Source organism: Mus pahari, chromosome 1 (assembly GCF_900095145.1).
Source record: "Mus pahari chromosome 1, PAHARI_EIJ_v1.1, whole genome shotgun sequence".
In the NCBI taxonomy this organism is placed as follows: Eukaryota; Metazoa; Chordata; class Mammalia; order Rodentia; family Muridae; genus Mus; species Mus pahari.
The window spans coordinates 141001599-141026830 of NC_034590.1; the positions used below are offsets into that span (position 1 = coordinate 141001599).

The following is a 25232-nucleotide window of genomic DNA, read 5'->3' on the forward strand; positions in this document are numbered from 1 at the left end:
ACTGCTGATGGGAGTGTAAATTAGTACAGCCACTATGGAAATCAGCATGGATATTCCTTAAAAAACTAAAACTGGTACCACCATATGATCCAGCTGTTCCCCTCCCCCAAGTATACCCAATGAAGTCTAAGTCAGCTTCCAAAATATTCATATATCCATGCTTATTGCTGCACCATTTATAGTAAGCAAGTTATGATGCTGACCCATGTACTCATTAATAAATAAATGGAATATATACATACATATGTATATATACATATATATATGCACACACACACACACATATATATATATACATATGAATGATGATAGAACATTATTCAGCCATAAGGAAGAATTCAATGCCATTTGTAGAACCGCTAATGAGGAAGGAGGCAATGAGGAGATGGGGGGAAGTGGCAGATACAGTAAATGGAATAAACACAACCAAAGTACATTATAAATATGTGCAAAGAGTTACAATGAAATCCATTGTGTAAGACAATTAACAGTTAGCTAATAAAAGTTTTATAACATGGAGGTAAACATTTTCAGCATACAGACTTTACTAAGCTTCTTTGAGGTACATCTTAGAATAAGTAAGAAAAAAATTACCTCTATTTAATATGTTCAAAAGAATAAAAAGTGGGTCAGTCATGGTGACACTTGCCTGTAATCCTAGTACTTGAAAAGTGGAAGCAGGATCAGGAGTTCAAAGTCAGCCTATGCTACATAGATAGAGTCCAGCCTATACAATCTGAGACCCTGTTTCAACCCCCCTCCCCCCAAAATAGGTAATTTGAAAGATAATAATTAGAAAACTCATTAAGAGACAAACCACACAACCGGCACATTGGGTGGCAGCACTCAGCAGCTTGATGTTTTCTGCTCAATCAATTAATACATATTTGATACACCGGCTCTGATCTCCTGAGCCCTGTTCTCCAGGCTCACCCTCCCCAAGTTCCAGTCCAGCTACAGACGATGGCTTGTCATTAGGTAAACAAGGCGGCTGATTTGGGTACTGACTGAACTTTAGAAAGTGACATGGAGGCCCTCGAGGATACGGATGATTGCCAGTGTGGGTGACTGCTGCTGTCCACCTTGCTCTCCAGAAAAGGCCCTTCGAGCAGCAAGAAGAGCAGCTCATTTGAATTCAGAAAGAGTGCCGCCTTCCTCTTTGCTGTGCATAATAAGCTCTTCTCCAGAAAAGGAACCCGCAGCCTCTCTTCTTGTCTTTGCTCCTCCATTGTCACTTGCATCTCCCATCAGATTGGATTCTTAGTCATTACCATGCTCTTGGGATGAGTTAAACTACCAGAGACGGGGGGAAAGCGCGCGGAGCCCTGAGACTCTCAATTGTCTGTTTCAGATTGACACAGACCATGATGCTCCTGCTGCCGATACTGAACCTGAGCTTGCAACTTCATCATGTGGCAGGTAAGAAAGGACGATGGGAGGGTCCTGGGAATGATGAGCAGGTGGTAGTCCCTAGCCAAAGCCGGAAATGAGTGTCTGTGGGCATTCTTTGAGAGGGAGTATGGTTACTGAATATTTCAAGTAGCAGAAAAGAATGCTTTCCAGGGTATTGATGCATCTCTCCCCACTACCCAATGCTTGCAGTGAATCACATGTGTCTGAATGGACTAAGAGCCCGTTCCCTTTAATGTAAGGTGCCAAGCAGCTACCCGTTTGCCCTCTATCAGGGACAGTGACTGAGACAAGCATAGAGGGCTTCGTTACTCATGTGAGTTTCTTTTAACAAGCAATGGCCGCAGCCACTGGTTATTTAATGCCATAACGTGGACTGATTTGGAAACTCAGCGACAATAAAGCCCCAATGAAAACTCAGTCTGAAGGCTACGCCTTTGAACTTGACGATGGGACATCTAGTGGAGGATGTGGTTTAGAAGGGAGAAAGTTGTTTCAGAATTGTTTCCCTGGGGAAGGCGTTTCAGACCACTGGTGTGTGCCATCGGGCCTGCAGTACCAAGAGAACATTAGGAGGTTAAAAACAGCAACAGTTGTGGGGCTAAGGACCCGGATGCTCTACAGCAGGAGCACGAGGCTTTCCTTGCGAGGCCTCATGGGAAAGCGGTCCTTTGGCGTTGGATAGTCTTTGATAGGTAGCTGTCTCCTCCCATTTCATTCTGTCCAGGGGGTCAGTCCATGCTCCTCTTCCACACTTCTTCTTTTTCCCGTGGGATGCTTAGGAAAAGAACGAGCTAGGGAGACAGGGATGGCAAGTTTTGGGTTTGTTGTTTTAGTATTTTTGTTTTGTTTGGGGGTTTTGTTGCGCCGGCCCCCCTCCCTCCACCCCCACCCCCACCCCCACCTCCCACACACATACACTGGCTCTCTCTGTAGAGAAAGGACTGTTTCTTTTAAGAAAAGCAGCACGAGGCAATCACACTCTTTATGAGCTCTGAGGTATGTTGAGGGAGCAGGAAGGATGGAGGAAGCAAGGCATGCTTACATTCACACAAGGGCAGATATGTGGCAAACATGTGCAAGGCAGTGTATGTGTCTCATTCAGTCTTCACAACACTCATTTGGCAAGAAGAGAGGCTGAGACATGGGAAGGTGTTTTAATGTGTCCGAGATGACATAGTTAGTTACTAGGTGGCATATGAAAGATTTGCACACACTCATGTCCTTTCTGCTCTTCCCCCACCCCTATTACAGTGCTATCAGTACTAGATAAAGGTAGACAATAAATTGTAAATCATCTAACTGGAGGTGAGATTTTTACAAAGGTTTTAAAATGGAGATATACATTTTTTCTTTTTTTTTTTCAATTAGATATTTTCTTTATTTACATTTCAAATTTTATCTCCTTTCCTGGTTTCCTTTCCGAAAACCTCTCTGTCCCGTCCTCCTGCTGCTCACTAACCCACCCACTCCTGCTTCCCTGTCCTGCCATTCCCCTACATTGGGGCATCGAGCCTTCACAAGGCCAAGGGCCTCTCCTCTCACTGATGTCCTCCAAGGCTGTCCCTCTGCTGCATATGCGACTGAAGCCTTGAGCCCCTCCTCGTGTACTCTTTGGTTGGTGGTTTAGTTCCTGGGAGCTCTGAGGGTATTGGTTGGTTCATATTGTTGTTCCTCCTATGGGGCTGCAAACCCCTTCAGCTCCTTGGGTCCTTTCTCTAGCTCCTCCACTGGGGACCCTGTGCTCAGTCCAATGGATGGCTGTAAGCCTCCACTCCCTTAATTGTCAGGCACTGGCAAAGCCTCTCAGGAGACAGCTCTATCAGGCTTGTTGATATCCACTTGTTGGCATCCGCAATAGTGTCTGGGTTTGAGAGCTGTACATGGGATGGATCCTCAGATGGGACAGCCACTGGACGACCTTTCCTTCAGTCTCTGCTCCAAACTTTGTCTCTGTATCTCCTCCCAGGGGTATTTTGATCACCCTTCTAAGAAGGACTAAAGTATCCACACTGTGGTCTTCCTTCTTCTTGAACTTCATGTGGGCTGTGAATTGTATCTTAGCTATTCTGAACTTCTGGGCTAATATCCATTTACCAGTGAGTGCATACCATGTGTGTTCTTTTGTGATTGGGTTACCTCACTCAGGATGATATTTTCTAGTTCCATCCACTTGCCTAAGAACTTCCTGAATTCATGGTTTTTAATAGCTGAGTAATACTCCATTGTGTAAATGTGCCACATTTTCTGTATCTATGCCTCTGTTGAAGGACATATGGATTCTTACCAGCTTCTAGCTATTATAAATAAGGCTGCAATGAACATAGTGGAGCATGTGTCCTTATTACATGTTGGAGCATCTTCTGAGTATATGCCCAGGAATGGTATAGCTGGAACAACCAAACTGATTTCCAAAGTGGTTGTACCAGCTTGCATTCCNACNNNAATGGAGGAGTGTTCCTCTTCCTCCACATCCTCGCCAGCATCTGCTGTCCCCTGAGTTTTTGATCTTAGCCATTCTGACTGGTGTGAGGTGGAATCTCAGGGTCATTTTGATTTGCATTTCCCAAATGACTAAGGATGTTGAACATTTCTTTAGGTGCTTCTCAGCCCTTCAGTATTCTGGAGATGTGTTTTAATGTGTATTCTGAGCATTTTACAAACCAAAACATATGTGTAATGAGTTATGCTGATGAATTAATGAAAAGAAAACCCAAACAGCATGTTTTGCTCGGTCAGTAAACTTGAAATTCCTTTCTACTCTTCCTTTGAAGAACATTTTAATTAAAATGAGTGTTACGGGCTGGAGAGATGGTTCAGTGGTTAAGAACACTGATTGCTCTTCCAGAGGTCCTGAGTTCAAATCCCAGCAACCACATGATGGCTCACACCATCCATAATGAGATTTTAGCCAGGCGTGGTGGCGCACACCTTTAATCCCAGCACTCTGGAGGCAGAGGCAGGTGGATTTCTGAGTTCAAGGCCAGCCTGGTCTACAAAGTGAGTTCCAGGACAGCCAGGGCTATACAGAGAAACCCTGTCTCGAAAAACAAAAACAAACAAACAAACAAACAAAAAAAGAGTGTTAAATTAGAACGCCTTCTTGTGTGGTGTTTTAACCGATTCATTATGTGTCTTTCTAATTAAGGTATTTTAATTAACAGATTTCTTAGAAAGCTGTTGGTGGGGGCATCTAGAAAACAAACCTGAGGAATGTTGGTGGTTATTCAATGGTGACTGAAGGGGAAAAGGTCTGGGATAATGAGGAAAAGGAAAAGTACAGTATCATTGTGTGTTTGTTTAGGCTTTTAAATAGGAATTGTGCATTCAGGTATTATTTACAAAATACAAAAATTTTAAGAATATAGGAGAGTTTTAAAAAGATCCTGGGAGTAGTTGGGCTATGATACCCAGGGTCTGAGAGGGTACCTTGGTTATCTCCGTAAGAGGACCCCACTTCTGTAATTGCTTAGTGTGTAGCCCTTGACCTGTATCTTCCCTGAACAAAACAGTTCTTACCCAGGAGTTATCCAAATATGATTCCTCATTACCCTCTGTGCATACATTTCTAGTTTTAAATTAAAAAACTAATGCTTAGTGGATCATTTAGTCATTACAGATAGATAGTGACTTTCCTAATGCTCTAAAATAGAGAAATCACCGTCTACGGCAAGGATACGTTATTATAAACATGGAAGTAAATACACAAACAAGCTGTTGCGTCTGTGAAACACCCAGAAGGAAGGATGACACACAGTACAATGCCTTTTTCCTAAGTCTGCTGCTGGAGCATCTCTCAATAATTAGGTGAAGCTGAAACAGGCAAGACATTGAGAAGCACATGACTCAGTATCAGTTACCTCTGGAAGCAGTACAGGCATCACTGGTTATGCTCTAGTTCTTGGATGAGGGGTGGGCCCCTGGATGCTCATTTTACTTACAGGAATTGCTTTAATAACTCTCCTATAAATCACCCTGCTGTAAGATGCCACGGACACTAAAAACCACACGAAACAGATGCAAGCTTGACCTGACCGAACACTGCTGGAAATACCCACAGAGTGTTCATAGCCCCCCACCTCCAGGAACTCACCCTCTACAGCCCAAGCTGGCTGCTCCTCAAAGTCCTGCTCATGGCCTCATTGTTACGGCCCTGATCTTCATTAAAAACAATTGGTTACCGATGATTAAAAGAAATCTCTTAAAGCATTCAGACAGTTTGCGTTCTTTGTAGATTCCAAGACAGCAAATGGAAGCAACCCCAGGTTTTAAGCAACTATATATTTCACTGAACACACTATAGTTGATTTACCTAGTTGATGGGCATTGCAGTAATTTCAGTATCTGGGGTAAGTGAACCCCTACAAGACTGTAGAGTAGCCTGAATTGTTCTGATTTCATGATCCATTAATTATCAACTCTTTCCTTATATATATTCTGTAGAGATACTGTTGTGTTTTATAAAAAAAAAAAAAAAAAGATAAAGAAGCCAGGGATATGTCTGATGGAAGTGTGGTATCATGTGGGAGAAGGGGGTGCCTCTGTGGGACCATGCTGAGACATCCCTTCCCTCTGAGGGACACAATGGTACAGTATAGAATAGAGTTTATTTAGGGCATAGGGAGGTGAGTTGAGGGGGTAGTAGAGACAGAGAGGGGGGAGGAAGGAGGAGGAGGAGGAGGAGGAGGAGGAGGAGAAGTAGAGACCAGTCATGAACATGTGGGGAAAAGAGGGGGAGGGTAGTGGGGAGAGAAGGCGCAGAGAGGGAAGAGGAGAGCAAGAGCGGGGGGGGGGGGCAAGCAGCCCCTTTTATAGTGAGTCAGGCAAGCCTGGCTGTTGCCAGGTAAAAGTGGGGCAGAAGCTAGAAGAAATGCCAATATATACTACCTATAAAGATTTAACAGAATTAGCTCTACATTTTTTTATATTAAAAGTATTTAAGTTTACTTCCAGTAAAATTCACCTTTTCAATAAAAAAAATCTGTGTATTTTGACAAATACATGGTCATGTAATGGCCTCTGCAATCAAAGCAGGATTAGATAGTCTTTGTGTAATTACTTATTTTTTATTATTAATATACATTAATTATATTGTTTAGTGGAATTCACTGTGATATGTCCACACATGTGTACAGCATAGTCTACAGACACTTGGCTATCTGCCTTCTTTCTCTTAGTGTAATGCATTTGAGGTTCATGCATGTTGCTGTCTTTATCAATGGCTTATTTCTTTTCGTTATTGAGTGGTATGTGCACTGTGATCCAATTCCCAGTTGGAGGGCATTTATATGGGCTATTTCCCATTTCTGGTGATTTTAAATAAAGTTGCTATAGATGTTTGCAAATAGGTTTCTGTGTGGACATACATTTTATACTTGCTAGCTATATTGAATTTCCAGACCCTATGGCCATTATAAATAAATGTATAGGAAATTCTTAGATTTCCATAGCAGTTGTACCAACTTTACACCGTCATCAGCAGTGTCTGAAAGTTTCGGTTAGCCCTGGTAGCAACATTGTCTCGTTTCCCTCTGTTACCCCCAGAGATGCATAGAAATACCTTGCTGTGGTTGTAGCTTTCGGTTTTCCAGTGACCATTAATGATTTTAATGTGCTTATTGTCTAATCAATTCTCTTCTTTGGTAAACTGTGTATGCAAATCATCGAATAATTTTTTAATTGGGTTCTTCCTTTCATGGCAAAGTGGTGCGGGTTCCTTATTTATCTGAGATGTAAGTTCATTATCAGGTATATGGTTTATGAATATTATCTCTCAGCTTGTTTTCCATTCTTTTAACAAGGCTTCATTAACATACTCATCGTGGTCTGACTTAAGGGTGTCATGTTTCATGTCCCACACTTCTGATCTCTCAGCAGTTCAAACCTAAAGGATTCTTTCCTAACATCTCGTAACTGTTCACGCTACATTTAGGTTTGCAATCAAGTTTGAGTTAGTGTTTATACAGCATATGGGGGTGTAAGCCAAAGGCATAACAATGCTCATTCACCCACTGAGGCCCCACTGTTCTCCGTCTTTTCTTCAGAGGGAAGCACCTTGGACTCTTTGTCACAAAGCAATACTTCATAGTTGTGCGGGTCCACTGACCCTCCTTAAGCTAATTTTGAACCTTTCCCCATTGAACAGCAGAAGTTTACTTTTTTTTTTTTTTGCCCATGGTGTGTGCCCAGCTTTTTGAGAGTATCCTCTTCATTTGATTCTTGTAACTTTACAGTTGATTTCCTTTTTTGTCTTTTATTGAAAAATCTAAAACAATCTTGTAGCCCAGATGTACTTAACAGGTAGTATTTATTTTTATATTTATGTCTTAGGCAGAAGCAGACCAATACTTTGTATCATGGAGGTTTCCCCTCTTTACTACCCTCCATCTTCCAGATGTGGGTGGAAGCAGGTAGGGGTGGAGAAGGAGAATTTGGCCATGATGCTGCTTGAGGGACTCTGGTGCAGAACACACCCCAGTCATCCTGATTGTCAATGACTCTTGATATGTATGAGTATGATGGCTAATATTGATAATCAGCTTGTGATTCAGAACCACCAAGAGGGTGTTTCCAGAAATATTTAACTGGGCAAGAAAGACTCACCCTGAGTGTGGGTGGCATTGTGCTGTGGGCTGTCGTCTTGGACAGAATAAAAGGGAGAAAGTAAGTTGAAATGAGTGTCCTGACTGCAGGCGCAGTGTGATCGCTCCTGTTGCCAGGCCTTGCCTGCTGTGATGGACTGTACCTCCTCAGACAGTGAGCCAAGGCAAGCCAAGCCCTTCCTTCCTAATGGTGCTTCTTGTCAGCTATTCTGCCATAGCAGCGATGCAAACAGGAAGTAAGACAGCAAAGGAATGGACCCTGGCCAGGGTAGGATTTCTACAGTGAAGGATGTTCTGTGCAATGCTCAGAACGCAGAGCAGCAGAGCATGAGCCTAATGCACAGAACAGTTTTCTGAAACTGTTAGGGACTTTGTGAAAAGCCTCCCAGTCCCGTCTTTTATTTCAAGTACACTGTATAGGAAGGCAAAAAAAAAAAAAAAAAAAAAAAAAAAAAAAAAAAAAAAAAAAAAGAAAGAAAGAAAAGTAAACTTCTGTTGTTCAATAGAAAAAAGTTCAAAATTAGCCTAACAAGGAAACTATCTTGGGAGAGAATGCAAATGATTTGTTTTGTGTTTCCTGGAGATGTGACAGGTGGCAGGGCTGTCATCAAGGCCTGTTTTCAAAATGCTAAATTGACCTCAGGATCCAAAAAAAAAAAGACTCCCAAATTATCTAAGTTTGGTGTCCTTTGTCTGATCACTTCGGAAGTTCAGTTCTAGACTGAAGCTTAATTTAGTTACTGCACAGCAAATGCAATGCAAGAGAAAACACAGTTACCTTACCACAAAGCCAAAAGTTTACCTCACTCAGTCTTAGGTGCTGTCTCCTCTTGCTGGCAGTAGCTGGCAGAGTCACAACCGAGTCATCAGAGCAGGGAGGAGAGCGAATTATAGCTAGAGATGAATTTGTGTTCCATTTCCATAGCCACCACTCACTGGCCTTAAGCAAACTGTTCTTAAAACCTGTAACATACGAACAGTATCGCCTACTATGGAGGGTTGACAGAGGACCAAACAGAGAAGGATAGAAGAGTCCCTTAGTGTTGGGATCCGTGTGTTTAATAAAGGTTAACTACCACTCTTTCCCCAGTTACACAGTCCTAAGACTGCTTCACAGATTCTGGGGCAAGCCTGAGAGTCTGTGTTTTCTAATTAGTGCTCAGGTGAAGCTGAAAGCAACATTTCAGGTGGCAAGGTGGTAATCGGTGTTTGCAAATGCAGATGTTTGATCTGCCTAATTAGACTCATCCAGTACTGCCTGCAAGTTAGAAACTCCCAGGAAAACTGCAACATGAGCGTCTGCTCTACCCCAATAATAACTTCATCTAAAGATAGGGTTTGGGCATTAATGTTTTTTTTTCTATAAAAAAAAAAAAGTCTTTGCTATGGTCTGGATATATGGTCCTCAAAGGTTCCTGTTCCCTTACACCTCCAGGGCAATGGTGTAAGCTTTAAGAGGTAGGGTCTAACAGAAGGTAATTAAATCCCAAATGTCCACACTGATAAAAAAGAATACCATCTGTCCCTGAAGAGTGGGTAGTTATAATGGGAAACTACCTCAGGAGTATGGCCATCCCTTTCTGCTTCTTCACCAGGTTAGGGCACAGGCAGGGCTGTGTGGTCACACCAAGCTTCTTGGACTGTCCACCACCAGAATCTTGAACCTCAATACACAGCACACAGGTATTTTTTATTTAAAAACAACCATGAGTGGGTGGAGGCAGAGTCCCAGAAGGCTCCAGTGTCAGGCTTGGTTAGTCTAACACACTGACAGCCAGCCTTGAGAAAGAATTGTGTACAGAATCCATTACAAGTGGTTTCATTTCCAATGTGATTCACAAAACGCTGAAAGTTATAGAATTTCAAACGCATGTTGCATCTCCTAAACTACCCATTTTGTGAGGAATCAAGCCCAAAGCTTTGCATGTCTTGGAAGCTTTAACTGAGGTGAGGTTAGTCTAAGTAACAATTCTCAGTCATTGTGAAGCATCCTGATGCATGGTTTGTCAGTTAATTGTTCTTTCCTCTTGTAAATACTACCTACAAGCCCCCAGAAGTCGCCTGTCCGAAAGGTAAAATGTATTTCTAAAGCTCAAGGCATTTATTCTGCTAGGGGTGGGGGCGGGGGTGGTGTTGAAAAGAAAAGAGAAGCCACGTGTTTATAAAAGGTTGGGGCAGGGGATGAGGGAAGTTCTGTGGTAATGGCAGGGGAGTTCCAGAGGAAGTTAGGGGCTCTCTCTCCTCTCTCATGAGAAGAAGCTACAGAGTGGTAAACAGCTTAGCTGTTCAACACATCTCCAAATCTATCCAGCCAGTTACTCAGACACACAACTACACCTTCCTTGCACATGCCTCTCTCCCTTTCACCACCTCTCTCCTTGTGTTCCATTGGGGCATCTGAAATTTAGAAGGGGGGAACATACTTTAATAGTAGTAAATTCCTAAACTAAATGCTCAGAAAATAGCTAGTATATTCCTCCCAGGGCAGAGTGGATTTGGAACAAAGTATCTTCTAGTTACAAGTGAGTGAAGGGTGTAGAGACGATTTCTAATTCAGTCACGTTTCTCCCTGGCTGTATCTAGTAACAGCCTGGCAGAAGCGACCTAAGGGAGAAGAGTTTATTTTGTTTCACCACTGAAGAGGACGCAGTAGTCCACAGTGGTGGGGAAGGCAGCGTAGCAGATGTCAGGTGGCTGTCACGTGGCATCTGCCTTCAGGAAGCAAGAGAAGAAGGCTGATACTCAGCTACCTTTCTCGGTTTTACTCAGCCCAGGACCCCAGTCCATGGGATGCTGTCACTCCTGTTCCAGGCGGGGATCTTCCCTGCTCAGTTAAGTCTCCTAGGTGTTTCAAAATCCCATCGAATTAAGACCAATCATCACAGTTCTCCTAATAATGGATCTAAACACTAAGTACATAAGAACTTGTCATTTCAGCATGCAAAGGAGTCTACAAAATAGAATCATACAGGAATTCCTGAGTTACATCCTTTTTTTTTTTTTTTTTTTACTAGTATGATCCCAGGGTCTTCTCAGCCTGATCCAGCAAGGACACGCATGATTTACACTGTTTTGCATAGAAAGCATACACCTTAGAGCCTTTCTCTCGGCCTCATGTTACACAAACAAACGCTGGGCGTGTGCGCATCTCCTCCACACTACAGATCTGTGTAAAATGTGCATTAATGTTCTAATTGTAGTCAAGGCAGAGAACGGAGGTAATAAACTGTCCAGTCATTTTTGGTAAAGCTCATTTATGCAAATCATTGTCTGGTATGCTGGGTGGTGACCCTCAGTCGCTGAGTTGTGTGATCTCTTGTGAACTATGTTCAGGGAGAAGTGAATGCAGGCAAGCTTGGAGCCTTCTCCTCACCACACTCCCCTTTCCCTCCCTGATCCTCCAGAGGTGAGATTAATATTCTGGATACTAGAAAAATGCCAAAGCAAATAATCTTATTCATTTCTAAGGTTTGAAGGATAATGGAAGTTGGGGGGGGGAACATGAATTAAAAGTGACTGGCAAGCTGAGTATGGCCACACTCTGGCTACCCTGGCCACCCCAGCACTCAGGAGGCTGAAGCAAGAAAGGTTTGAGTCCAAGACTATACAGAACTATGTAACAAGGCCCTGTCTTATAACCAAAGATGATCTAAAAGTGAATTGCAATGTGAACCATCAGCCAGCAGGAAAACCAAAAGTTACTCCTACCTGGGAGTTGGGCCAGGGAACAGACAATCATCCTGGTTAATTAAAATATCCTAGTTTGCCACAGTTGTGGTGGGCACCTAGAATCTGAGGACTCAGAAGGCTGGGGCAGGAGAAGGATGAGCTAACAGCCTGGATGCATAGTGAGACCCTGTCAGTAAAAAAAGGAAAAGAGAGGAAGGAGGAAGGAAGAGAGAGAAGGGAGAGAGAAAAGAGGAAGGAGAGGGAGGGAGGGACAGACTATTCTGGCCAACAAAGGATGACTGTGCATTCCGTACATGGAGCACTACTTTCCCAAGAATTAACCATCACCTGGAAGAACATTTTCTGAGTCCCTGCTGGCTGCCAGACACGGGTGATACACGCTCTCCATCTTGGTCAGATTTCCCCAGAGAACCAAGAGATGGATATTTACCTCATACAGACAGATTCATAGAAGCTAAAAGCCAGCCCCTCCCCTGTTCCAAAGGTCCCTAACTAATCCTGGTATAGTTGGAATTTGAACTCAAGCTCACTAAATGAAAATATTCTTTAAAAGCCTACAAATATTTGATAATCAGATTATTTTCTTGTATGAATGATAAAAGAGATCTATTGAGTATAATTCAATCCAATCTTTTGTGATGATTTAGAAATAATTTCCATGTCTTACCAGACTTCCATCATTGGGATATCCATTCATTACTGAAGGATGCAGGATACAGGTTCCCACAATCTCTACATACAAACACTGCCTATGCTGTTTCTGCTCTGTTACAGAGTTATTTAAGACAACTCATTGTTTAAAAATACAAGCAAACAGGTAACTTTGTATAGGCAGAAACTCAATAACAGGCTAGTACAAGGGAGGCTAGGAACAAAATCAAACACTGGAAATCAAACAGTCCTACTAAATTCTTGCCAGTGGGAGTCATCTTCCAAGGGGCTCCCTACCTTAGCAAAAGAAGAAACAGTCATTCCAAAAGAATAGAGTCCAGTTAGAAAGCCTGTAGTTGAAGGATTGGAATCAAATTGAGAAGGTAATAAATTTCTCTCCAAATAATTCAGTTCACTTTAGGCTTTGGTTTTGTCCCACCTGAAGTTATCTCACATGTCTCTGATGAGATTCATCTCGAATTTTGGAAAATACCGTGAATAGAAACTACAGCTTTTCAGGTCAAACACCAGTGGCCCTAAATTGTTACCATATTAACTGTATTCTTAGAGCCAATGTCTTTGAACAAAATTATAACATTTTAATGACCATACATATTTCAGGTCATAGTGTTAGGTAATATAGTAACAACGTACCTTGCTTGGAACTTGGCCTGTAGTGGTTAAAAATAGTTCTTTCCCCCTCCCCTTTGACTTTCTTGATCCAAAAGAGTGAACATCTTCTCTGAGCTCTTATGACTTGGTGATTAACAGCATGTGAAACCTTGAGAAATCCTGGACAAGTCTTAGCTGTGCACCCTTAGGCAAGTAATTTAACCATACTGTGCCTTACTTCATTTTAAAGGGGGCAACAATGCTGCCTGTATCCCTGGCTTCCAGGAGGACTAAAGGAGGTACTAATGGATCTACGAGCTCTGTGAGAGATAAGAGGTGTTGTTACTATTGCTGGTTGGAGGTGGTGATATTTGGCAAAGAGAGGTAAAAATTGACTTCATACAAACTAAAGAGAGTCAGCCCAGGTGATAGAAATATAATGGTAATAAATAAGGCAGATCTCAGTGGTAGGGTACCTTAAGGAAAGGTTTGGTCTCAAAAGAAGAAATACGGGTTGGTGAGATGGCTCAGCGGGTAAGAACACCCTACTGTTCTTCCGAAGGTCCTGAGTTCAAATCCCAGCAACCACATGGTGGCTCACAACCATCTGGAAGGAGATATGATGCCCTCTTCTGGAGTGTCTGAAGACAGCTACAGTGTACTTACATATAATAAATAAATAAATAAATAAATAAATAAATAAATAAATAAATAAAAATATTCATCAAAAGCTCCTTCTGGGGTGTTAAGGAGAAACAGAAGTGGGATCAGCTGTGCGGGTGGGAATGTTCAGATGAGAAAACCACCTCCAGGTCCCGAGGCAAAAACTCCACTGTTTCTATATGGGAAGGGTAGAGAGGAGCCCAGAGAGTGGCAAGGATCTAAAAGATGCAGGAGGGAGGGAACACAACTCTCATTCCGGAAGAACTGAAACGTGACATAAAAGCAGACAACTGCAAGCTGTGTCTCCCTTGCAGCTTTATTCACGGTGACAGCCCCTAAAGAAGTGTACACGGTAGACTTCGGCAGCAGTGTGAGCCTGGAGTGCAATTTTGACCGCAGAGAATGCACTGAACTGGAAGGGCTAAGAGCCAGTTTGCAGAAGGTAGAAAACGATACTTCTCCGCAAAGTGAAAGAGCCACCCTGCTGGAGGAGCAGCTGCCCCTGGGAAAGGCTTTGTTCCACATCCCCAGTGTCCAAGTGAGAGATTCCGGGCAGTACCGTTGCCTGGTCATCTGCGGGGCCGCCTGGGACTACAAGTACCTGACAGTGAAAGTCAAAGGTGAGTGTCCCCCCGCAAGTCATCTCTGACAGAGGGCAAAAATCAGAGACCGGGTCTAAAGAGGCAGCCCCTTCAAAGGGGCAAACAGTACCTGAACGGAAATGGGTTTTTGACATGTGGTATAAGGTATAAGTAAAGGTAAAGGGTGTTAAAGCTTACAACGGAGCCAGAGGAAGGCAGGAAAATGAGCAGACACCAGGCCTCTTCCTCTGCTGGACTCCGGGAAAGCATTGGCTGAAATAACTTACTAATGGAGCCACATCTGTGCCTCCAGCTCGGTTCCCCTTGGAAACGGGAATATGGCTACCTGCAGTCAAGAACATACTGCCCTGACTTTCCAAGAGGGGAAAGCTTTTGGAATTACAGTCAGGCCCTATATTATTTCATGAGCTGTTTAATGACAGATTGAAAGCAACCCTCAAAGATTTATTTCAGTGGTTGTCTTAGGCCTCCTATTGCTGCGATGAAACACCATGACCAAAAGGCAAGCTAGGGAGGAAAGGGCTTATTCAGCTTACACTTCCGGATCACAGTCCATCACTGGAGGCCGTCAGGACAGGAACTCAAGCAAGGCAGGAACCTGGAAACAAGAGGCCACAGAGGGTACAACTTACTGCTCGGTTTCTTGTGGCTTGCTTAGCCTGCCTTCTTACAAAACCCAGGACTACCAGCCCAGGGAAGGCACCACCCACCATGGGCTTGGCCCTCCCCCACTGATCATTAATTGAAAAAATGCCTTACCGCTGGATCTCATGGAAGCATTTCCTCAACCGAGGCTCCTTGCTTTGTGACGACTCTAGCTGGTGTCAAGTTGACACACAAACCCAGCCAGTACAGTGACTATTTGAAATTCACCTGGGTCCTGTTAAGACAAAAGCATATAAGAAGAACATTTTCACTTTATTGTGAGCCACTATGACGAGTAAGACAACACCTTTCAGATTCTTAACCACTTTGCTTATTATGTTATTTTACTAAGTCACGCAAGTGCCTGAAGGAAGAAGCTGATGGCATAAGAATGAACTTCCCAATGGCAGTATAATTACTTGGTGCTCATGGGAAAGATGGCTTCTGGGGGAAGTGGAAGCTTCCATTTATAGCTACATTTAACTACAAGTTAGGTAGCTAGCAGATTGCTAGTATGAGAAAAACAGATGTTGCTAAAGATAAAAGGCTGTGTTTTCATTTGGTCTACTTTAGATTTCACTGTGGTCTAGCCACAGTGGAAATCAGAATAGAGGTTCCTTAAAAAACTAAAAATAGTACTATCATTTAATCAAGCTATAGTGCTCCTAAGTATAAATTCAAAGGACCCTAAGTTAGCCTACCATAAAAGCACACACCACATTTATGGTAGAACTATTCCTCTTAGGCAAGTCACAGTCTAGTTGCCCACAACAGATGAATGCATAAAGAAAATGTAGTGTGTGTGATTAATGGAGAGTTCAGCCGTAATGAAGAAAATAACCATGTCCTTTATAGGAAAATGGATAGAACTGGAAATCACTGTGTAAAGAGACATAATGAAGACTTGGGAAGAAATGTATAATATGTTTGGTCTCATCTGTGGACTATAAAGGGAAAGGGATGCCATCAAAGTGAAAGGGGACTATTGGGGGACAGGAGGGGATAAGGGAGGAAGGAGGAGGGGGACTGAGGGTAATGGAGGGGTCAGTGTATGTATGAAAATGGTAATATGATCTATGTTTTGTACAACCATTATATGCCATAGAAAAATGGCAGTATCTTTAAAAAGCCACATTTCATACTAATAAGAACCCACACTCTAGGGAGACATAACAATTCTAAATGTATACACATCTGAATGTATAGCTTCAATATATTAAACATACATTGGAAAGATGGGTATTCCTTCTCAAAGCCCCAGCCTCTCTCAGAAGTTCTTTTTTTTTCTAACTTTTTCTTTTAAATTATTTTTACATTTTGAAATTATACTTTCTTTTCTTTTCTTTTCTTTGTTTTTTTGTTTTTTTGAGACAGGGTTTCTCTGAATAGCCCTGGCTGTCCTGGAACTCACTTTGTAGGCTGGCCTCGAACTCAGAAATCTGCCTGCCTCTGCCTACCAAGTGCTGGGATTAAAGGCATGCACCACCACGCCCGGCTTTAATCTTTCTTTTGAGCACCCCAAACCCTCCCATATCTGTATTTTTGCAAAGTCATTGTTCTTTTTTCTTTAATTGTTGCTATAGACATATGTACATACATAAACACACATAAATGCATACATATATTACATACATGAATACATCCTGCTCAGTCTGTACAATGTCATATACATTTTTTCCAGGGTTGACCACTCAGAACTGAATAACCACTTGGTGTACTCTTCCCTGGGGAAAACTGTTTGTCCCACTCTCAATATTCCTTAGTTGTCTAGAATTGCCTTTAATTTTGTTTTTTTAGAGTTGAGGTTTCCTGGAATTTTTCACTTTTTCCTAATAAATCTCAGTTCTATTTGATCAAAAACAATTGGAAGGAGAAGAGGAGGAGAAGGAAGAGGAAGAAGAGGAAGAGGGAGAGGGAGAAATAGAGGAAGAGGAAGAAGGCGAAGACGAAGAGGAAGAAGAAGGGGAAGAAAAGGGAGAAGAGAAAGAAGAGTAAGAAGAGGAGGAGGAGGAGGAAGGAGATGAAGAAGAAAATGAATTTGTGCATATGTGAGCTTTGGGTTCATCTCTGCTATAGCAGAAAGGACGAGACATACAGAAGAAAACCTGAATGACACACTTAGCCATCCTCACTTAGTTAATATGTCTGGAGCACCAGCTGCAGAATACCTGGTGCTTCTAGGTTCGTGTCTAGCCCTCACCAATGTAGTTATCTAGCCAAGTTGCAAGAGAAGAACTTCTCACTGAGTTGGAAATCTTGAACGTTTTTCTTTCATTCATTTTTATTCTTTAATCTTTTTTTACAGTCCAGACTTTATCCCCCTCCCTGACCACCCTCTGACTGTTCCACATCCCACACCTCCCCCACCCCACTCCTCTGTCTTCACAAGGATGTCCTCATGCCCCATCCCACCAGACCTCCCCACTCCCTGGGGCCGGAAGTCTCTCAAGGGTTAGGTGCATCTTCTCTCACTGAGGCCAGACCAGACAGTCCTCTGCTGTGTATGTGTAGGGGGCCTCATATCAGCTGGTGTATCCTGCCTAGTTGGTGACTCCGTATCTGAGAGATCCCTGGGGTCTAGGTTAGTTGAGACTGCTGGTATTCCTATGGCATTGCCCTCCTCCTCAGCTTCTTCCAGCTTTTCCCTAATTCAACCACATGGGTCAACAGCTTCTTGGGTGTAAATATCTGCATCTGACTCTTTCAGCTGCTTGTTGGGCCTTTCAGAGGGCAGTCATGATAGGCCCCAATTTGTAAGCTCACCATAGTATCAGTAATAGTGTCAGGCCCTGGGGCATCCCCTTGAGCTGGATCTCAATTTGAGCCAGTCACTGGACCTCCCTTTCCTCAGTCTCTTCTCCAGTTTTGTTCCTGCAGTTCTTTCAGATTGACCCAGGAACAATTCTGGGTCAGAGTTTTTGACTGTGGGATGGCAACCCCATCCCTCCACTTGATGCCCTGTCTTTTTACTGGAGTTGGACTCTACATGTTCCTCTCCCCACTGTAGGGCATTTCATCTAAGGTCCCTCTCTTTGAGACCTAAAAGTCTCTTACCTCCCAGGTCTCTGGTACATTTTGGAGGGTCCCTCCACTTCCTACCTCCAGAGGTTGCCTGTTTCCATTCTTTCTGCTGGCCTTCAGGGCTTTAGTCCTATGCTCCAATACCCGATCATGTTCCTCTCTTCCCTTCCCTGTCACCTTTCCCACCCAGATCCCACCCCCACCTCTGATTGCTTTCTTCTCTTTCCCAAGTGGGATTGAGGCATCCATGGAAACTGAACAGCTCTCTGTTCAATGATAACTTGGTCAGGGAAGAAATAAAGAAGGAAATTAAAGACTCCTGGAATTCAATGAAAATGAGGACACAGCACACCCAAACTTATGGAACAACGAAAGCAGTGCTAAGAGGAAAATTCATAGCACTAAGTGGCCTGGTAAAAAAAAAAATTGGAGAGATCCTACACTAGCAACTTAACAGCACACCTGAAAACTCTAGAACAAAAATAAGCAAACACACCCAAGAGGAGTAGAAGGCAGGAAATAGTTAAACTCAGGGCAGAAATCAACCAAAAAGAATTATACAAAGAATCAACAAAACCAAAAGCTGATTCTTTGAGGAAATCAACAAGGTGGATAAACCCTTAGCCAAACTAACTAAAGGTCCCAGAGACAGTATGCAAATTAACAAAATCAGAAGTGAAAAGTGAGACATAAAAACAGAAACTGAGGAAATTAAAAAAAATCAGATCCCACTACAAAAACCTATACTCAACAAAACTGGGAAATCTAGGTGAAATGCATTATTTTCTAGACAGATACCACATACCAAAGTTAAATCAAGAGCAGGTGAACTAGCTAAACAGGCCCATATCTCCTAAGGAAATAGAAGAAGTCATTAAAAACCTCCCAACCAAAAAAAAAAAAAAAAAAGCCCAGGGCCAGATGGCTTTAGTGTAGAATTCTATCAGACCTTCTTTCAAAGAAATCTTGAACTTTTAAAACTACTTCCACCTCTGAAACTCTAAAATTTTCTCATCTTTTCTCAAGAATATTACCCCAGTCCAACTTCCTCATTATATATTGTTGGGAATAATATTTCTCCAACTACTTTCCAATGAAAAATAGCCTATGAAGGCATTTCTGATAATGTAACTGTGTAGGGTGGGGGTTTCCATCTTTTCCTGAAACCATGATGGTTCCTTTAGCTAACTGTCTATCCTTTCTGATGTGTCCCTTCATTTCTACCCCAGAAAGCAAAGTCTCAGTCAAGCACCCGACTCCTGGTCCTCCTCCTTCTGAATCACCTCTCTTTGCTCAACCAAGATAAGTTTCTTGTTTGAAGCCCTCCCATAGAATTTGCCTGGATCTCCCCTACAGCAAACTACTCCAAAAATTTGTTTTCCACATTTACCCCCCACAGTCACAAAAGTATACATAAGATACAGTATATGATACAGTGAAATATTTCTAAGAAGATGCTGAACCAAGAGAAAATGTGCGGCTAATCTAGAGGTAAAGTGAGTACTTGAAATTTTTACTTCAGATAGTGTTTGATTGGCAGAGACAGCCCAAAACTTGGTTCCGGGGGACTGGGAAGACTAGACCAAATCATTCAGTACACTGTGTCAGAGTCCAAGTCTCTTTGAATTCTGGAGATTGCTAGATTGATAAAGAGAAGACAATCTTTCCATTTGTGTTGTTTCTTGGCCCATTGTGGTATTTTTTAATACAAAGTGCTATGATAGAATGAAGAAGTTCACATCTCTCCACCATCTCAAGGATTCTACTGTTTCCTTGTTTACAAGCTACGAATCCAAAATTTACCAACCTCATACAGTCCTTGTATACTTTAAATAAGATAATGGTCAGGTTACCAGGCTAGGGCCAGATTTTATGGCCACGTAACCCCTCCTCTTCTCAAAGTTTTTGCAAACATGAGCAACATACAAGAATGCAAAGCCATACAGGAAGTGAACGTCATATGGCAGGTGAAGAGTGGCCTGGCCACATGATTTTCCCCTCCTCTCTGTGTTTGGAGCATCTCTGGATGGCTTACATGGGAGAGCATGAATAAGAACAAAGACCCTCATCTCCCCTGCTCTCTCCTCTTAATCTAGAAGCACAGATTTTTCAATTCAGACCCTGTTCTATTTTTATTTCTGTGGCTGGGATAAAAATACCTTGAGGAAATACAACTTATTGTTGAGGGGATTGTTTGACTTACAGTTCCACCTTGTGTTCTTTCTGAGGGAAAATCAAGGCAGGAACTCAGATCACATCCAGAGTCAGGAGCAGTGAGAAATGAAGGCAGGCACATCTGCTTGCTTGTGTTCAGCTTGGTTTCTCTACTTTTAGGTAGTTCAGGACCACCTGCCTAGGAAACTGCACAACCCATAGTGGGCTGGGTCTTCCCATATCAACTTAATTAAGACAATACCCCATAGAGATGCTCACCCACCAACTCAATGTGGACAACCCCTCATTAAGGTGATTCCCCCAGATGATTCTAGATTGTATCAAATTGACAATTAAAGTTTACCATTATAGACCCTAATCCATTCATAAAAGATAAGAACATCTTTCTTATGCCTGAGGATATAGCACAGCAGAAGAGGACTTGCCTAACATGTACAGTGCCGTGGAATTAATCCCTGGTTGATGGAATTAATCTCTGGGGAAACCCTGATTCTCTGTGTCTCTGAATATAACTAGTCAAATTGATAAGTTATTACATGGAAGCAGAACAGAGAAAGGCAGAGAGGCAAATCACATGGGAAAGGGTCTGAGAATTTCTTCCTCCTCCCTGTTCTACACTGGGTAAAAAGAACATGCCACAACGCTTACAGTTAAGATTCAGTAAATCCTATGTATTTAAGGTTTTCTGTATAGCTGTTATACCTGGTATGTTATACCTGGGTATGGTGATGCAGGCCTATAATCCTAGCACTTAGGATACAGACACCAGAGGGCAGCAAATTTAAATTCATCCTGGAGTACCTAATGAGGTCAAGGCTAGCCTAGGCTACATTGAGAGAGCCTGTCTCAAAAACAAAATCTAAAAAATATAGTTGCTATTACTTTAATATGGAATGGCCTTCCCAAAGAGTGTTATGTTCCTATATATTCCAGCAGTTTAAGAACCCGTCTTATCACACCTGTTACGATTGCCTTTCACCACTGTGACACGGCACTTGACATAAATAACTCAGGGGAGGGAGAATTTATTTTAGCTCACAGTTTCAGAGGTTCCAGTCCATCATGGTCGGGGGGGGGAGCGGTACAGCAAAAGAGAACTCCCATCATGGCTTGTTTTCTCTTTAGTTTGTTTGGGTTCCCAGCCTGTGCGATGGTGCTGCCTATGATCAAGGCAGACTTCCCACCCACTAGATAACTGAGCTTCTCATTCAATCAAATTGACAAGATTAACCATCTTAACAACTGTGTTTTTTACTTCAAGATTGCCTTTACTTCAATGACTGTGCTACTTATTTAAGGAAATATTTCCCAGTTAATGAAAGGCAGGACTCTCTCCCCCTTCCATCATCAAAACCCCATAGTTTATTGTCAACACTTCCAGCTATATACATGTGTAGCGATATTTGTTAATTTTTAGGTGAGTCCTAAGACTGTTGGACAGTCTTTGTGCCTTCCTGACTCTCCAAATATCTCCTTTTAGTTTTAGATTTCCATGTTCTAGAAAGTAGGAAATCACACATGAATAGTTCATTTAGTGTGTACTGCACAGAACATGTCTGTGCTGAGAAGTAAGAAACACACCCAGATCTTGTTTATAGCTCATACATGGGTCCTTATTTTCCTCCTCCTAATCGCAAAGGTAATGGAAAGAAAGGAAGAACTTTGAGTAAACTTTCTACTGATGCTGTCTGAAAAGTGGTCTATTGGGGTAATCTAGCCCTATCCATTCTCTAAGCTTTCACCACCCTCCAATTATGAGACTGTTTAGAATACAAAAGGCCACAGAATACGGCATCCTAGCACAGTGCTAGGATGTAAGTTTGCAGCCTTCCTATTTTCAAACATTGGGTCTATCCATCATTTTTCTTCTGACTTTGGATACCACTCTCAACCTGTCTTCAGTCAACCCCAACAAAAATTATGTATATCAACAAAACATCTTTGTTGTACTGTATGAATAAAAACTATTCAATCTATACAAACTAATGAACCTAAGACATAGAAAATATTTTTGAGTTTAGAAAAATGTATCACCTAAGATCAATAGTGATCATTGTGTTTCTTCTTCCATTGAGTAGAATTGTACAGCAATTCAAAACAACAGTTCTTTTTCTTCTGTTGTCCAGCTTCTTACATGAGGATAGACACTAGGATCCTGGAGGTTCCAGGGACAGAGGAGGTGCAGCTCACCTGCCAGGCTAGAGGTTATCCCCTAGCAGAAGTGTCCTGGCAAAATGTCAGTGTTCCTGCCAACACCAGCCACATCAGGACCCCTGAAGGCCTCTACCAGGTCACCAGTGTTCTGCGCCTAAAGCCACAGCCTAACAGAAACTTCAGCTGCATGTTCTGGAATGCTCACATGAAGGAGCTGACTTCAGCCATCATTGACCCAAGTAAGTGTGGCCCCCATTTCCTAGTTCTATCAATTAGAATTCGGGCGGGGAAAACCCTAAACGTAACTTTTATTCACAAGAGATAGTTGTCATTCACAAGCTTACTACTGAATAAGCTCACCCTTTATAGTTCTTTTTGAACTCTGGCTGACTGGTTCAATTCAGCTCTTCTGGATCAAAATTCCTCTCCAAGCTGACTGGTTCAATCTGAGTTCTCTTGGCTTCTAACTGAATTGCTCACTTGGCCTTAAACTAACTGGCAATATGTTTAATCTTCTGGTTCCTTCTCATTCTCTGGCTTGTTCTGTCTTCACCTGAAACCTATCTCTGTAAAACTGCCTCCTCTCTCTGCTCTCTCTGTGTCTCTCTGTTGCTGTCATGTCTCTTTGCCTCTCTCTTCCCCCCTCTCTCTCCCCCCCCCACTGTTCTCTCTTAAGCCACCTCTCTTCCCTGCCTGTTCTCTGTGTCTCTCTCTGTCTCTCTGTTGCTGTCATGTCTGTCTCTTTGCCTCTCTCTTTCCTCTCTCTCTCTCTCTCTCTCTCTCTCTCTCTCTCTCTCTCTCTCTCTCTCTCTTTCTCTCTCTCTCTCTCCACTGTTCTCTCTTCCCTGCCTGTTCTCATGAGAGTCGGGCATATCCTATCTCTGACTCATTCTGTTAAGTCTTTCTCAGATTTGTCACTTGCCCCTTATTTTCATACATGGCTGCTTCCTTCTACAAACTAACCAAATCTTCATGGTTTGGAATTAAAGGTGTGTGCTAAGGGTGTGTCTATATTCCAGCTATAGAGATTAAAGGTGTGTAATTCCAGCCAGATTACATAGCAAGAAGGTTTTTGGATGTGATCCCTTGCCAAAGCAGCCATGTTGCTGGATTAAAATTCCTCTACAAGAAACAGATGGTGTGCTCATATGGCCCATTCAGAAAGGTGTTCTAACACACTCTTCATGAAGTTTAGATAGAATATAGAAGAACTACAAAGATAGAATGGGACAAAGATCTCTTCTGTTGAGGAAGAGTTGCCAGTTTTGGAGAGGCTACCAGGAGAAGACAGTTGTAAGGCAGCACCTCTCAGAGTGCCACTCTTGAGCAGCTTCGAGGAGGGAAGTATGTGACATACCACAACCATACCACGGGTCCCCCAGTGTCCTACCGGTGCCTCCCCTTGGCTGGTGTGTGTGTGTGTGTGTGTGTGTGTGTGTGTGTGCCTTCCTCACCATGTGTTCCCTGAACTTGATCCAAATGTAGAGAATCCACAAAAGAAGATTGATCAGCATGGGTTTAAGCCAATAGGAAGTCTTTATTAGCCAGCTGTCCACTATACTGGGTATCTGAAATCACAGTATAGCCCCAAGTCTTTCTCACGATGAGGTGGGTTTTTTTGTTTGTTTGTTTGGGTTTTTTTTTTTTTTTTGGTTTTTTGAGACAGGTTTCTCTGTATAGCCCTGGCTATCCTGGAACTCACTTTGTAGACCATGCTGGCCTTGAACTCAGAAATCTGCCTGCCTCTGCCTCCCAAGTGCTGGGACTAAAGGCATGTGCCACCACACCCAGCTCACAATGAGTTTTTAAGCACAAAGATTTTTATTCTGGGTTGACCTTCTTCAGTTAACAAGGACAGTTACCAGAAGCAGAACTACAGAAGCCAGAAAAAAAAGCAAGGTTAGTACATTTAGAGACTTTCCGAGATCTATGAACTTGGATGGATCAGGTCTTTGTTTTTATTTGGCAGATGGGGCTGTCTATGTGCTGAGTTTTATGACCAGAATGGCACGTCCATCGTGGAGTCAGTTGTGCTAAGGTCTGGGAACATAGTAACATCTGGAGCTCTATTACATTCCCCACTGGCACTAGTGAATGAGTTAAACTATCGGCTCATCCTATTTTAGTTCAATATACAAGGGCCCATGGTTGATCCAATCAGAACAATGACATGTGCAGTGAGCCCTAAGAGCAGATAGTTAGCCAAGGCGGGGACTACGAGTACAGAGACTGGCATCAATTATCTGACTTAGGACTTTGTCTCTTTTTCTTTCTTTCTTTCTTTCTTTCTTTCTTTCTTTCTTTCTTTCTTTCTTTCTTTTATGTTTTCTTCAACCATAGCAAGACTTTCTCTAATTACTCCTGATCAATTAGCATAGAAACAACAGGCTCTTCCCAAGGCTAGACATAGTTTTCTTCATCTCATGAAAAGTCTAAACCTCTCCAATTTTATAGGATACTTTCTGCAGGGGAATCTAACTACTGTTTTAATTCAGAAATGGAAACTTTTAATACCTCTGGGTCCTGATCAACCTATCTAATTAGTTTTGAAACCACCAAGAAAGACATGTTTAGCCAAACCATGAGTACAGGTCCACCAAATAGTCAGGGGTTTAGTGATATTGCTGTTATACAGATGAATTAGTCCATAAGGCAGACTATCAATCATCAGAATAAGGGAAACTATTATGTTAAAGGTTTTGGATATTAGGCAAGTTTCGGGTCCTTGTAAGTCCTCTAATATTAATTTGTGTTATTCCTAAGTCCTCTAATATTAATTTGTGTTATTCCTAGTCACAATGAATTTTGTCAGTCCTATCCCTATGTAGTATGGGGTTGGGCTGTCTAAACATAACCAGCAATCCTGGCCAACTTCTGGCTGAGAATAACTAACTATGTCCCCAGGGGCCCTTCCTGTGGCATAAAGTCCGACTCCCCAGGTTTTTCCTGTTTCCCAAAGGCCAGAACGTTTTTTAAAGAAGAATTTTAGGAAGCCTCAGTTTCACAA

The 25232-nt window shown here is 42.4% G+C and overlaps 1 protein-coding gene across 1 annotated transcript in view; it reads left to right on the top strand.

The window, feature by feature from the left end:
* The first annotated feature begins 1313 nt into the window (after positions 1 to 1313).
* Positions 1314 to 25232, top strand: part of Pdcd1lg2 (programmed cell death 1 ligand 2) — a 34214-nt gene continuing 10295 nt past the window's right edge. Inside the window, exons 1-3 of the mRNA XM_029536387.1 lie at positions 1314 to 1419; positions 13943 to 14248; positions 22198 to 22464. Coding sequence (XP_029392247.1) covers positions 1365 to 1419; positions 13943 to 14248; positions 22198 to 22464 — 628 coding nt within the window. The 5' untranslated portion in view covers positions 1314 to 1364. The remainder of the gene's footprint in view (positions 1420 to 13942; positions 14249 to 22197; positions 22465 to 25232) is intronic.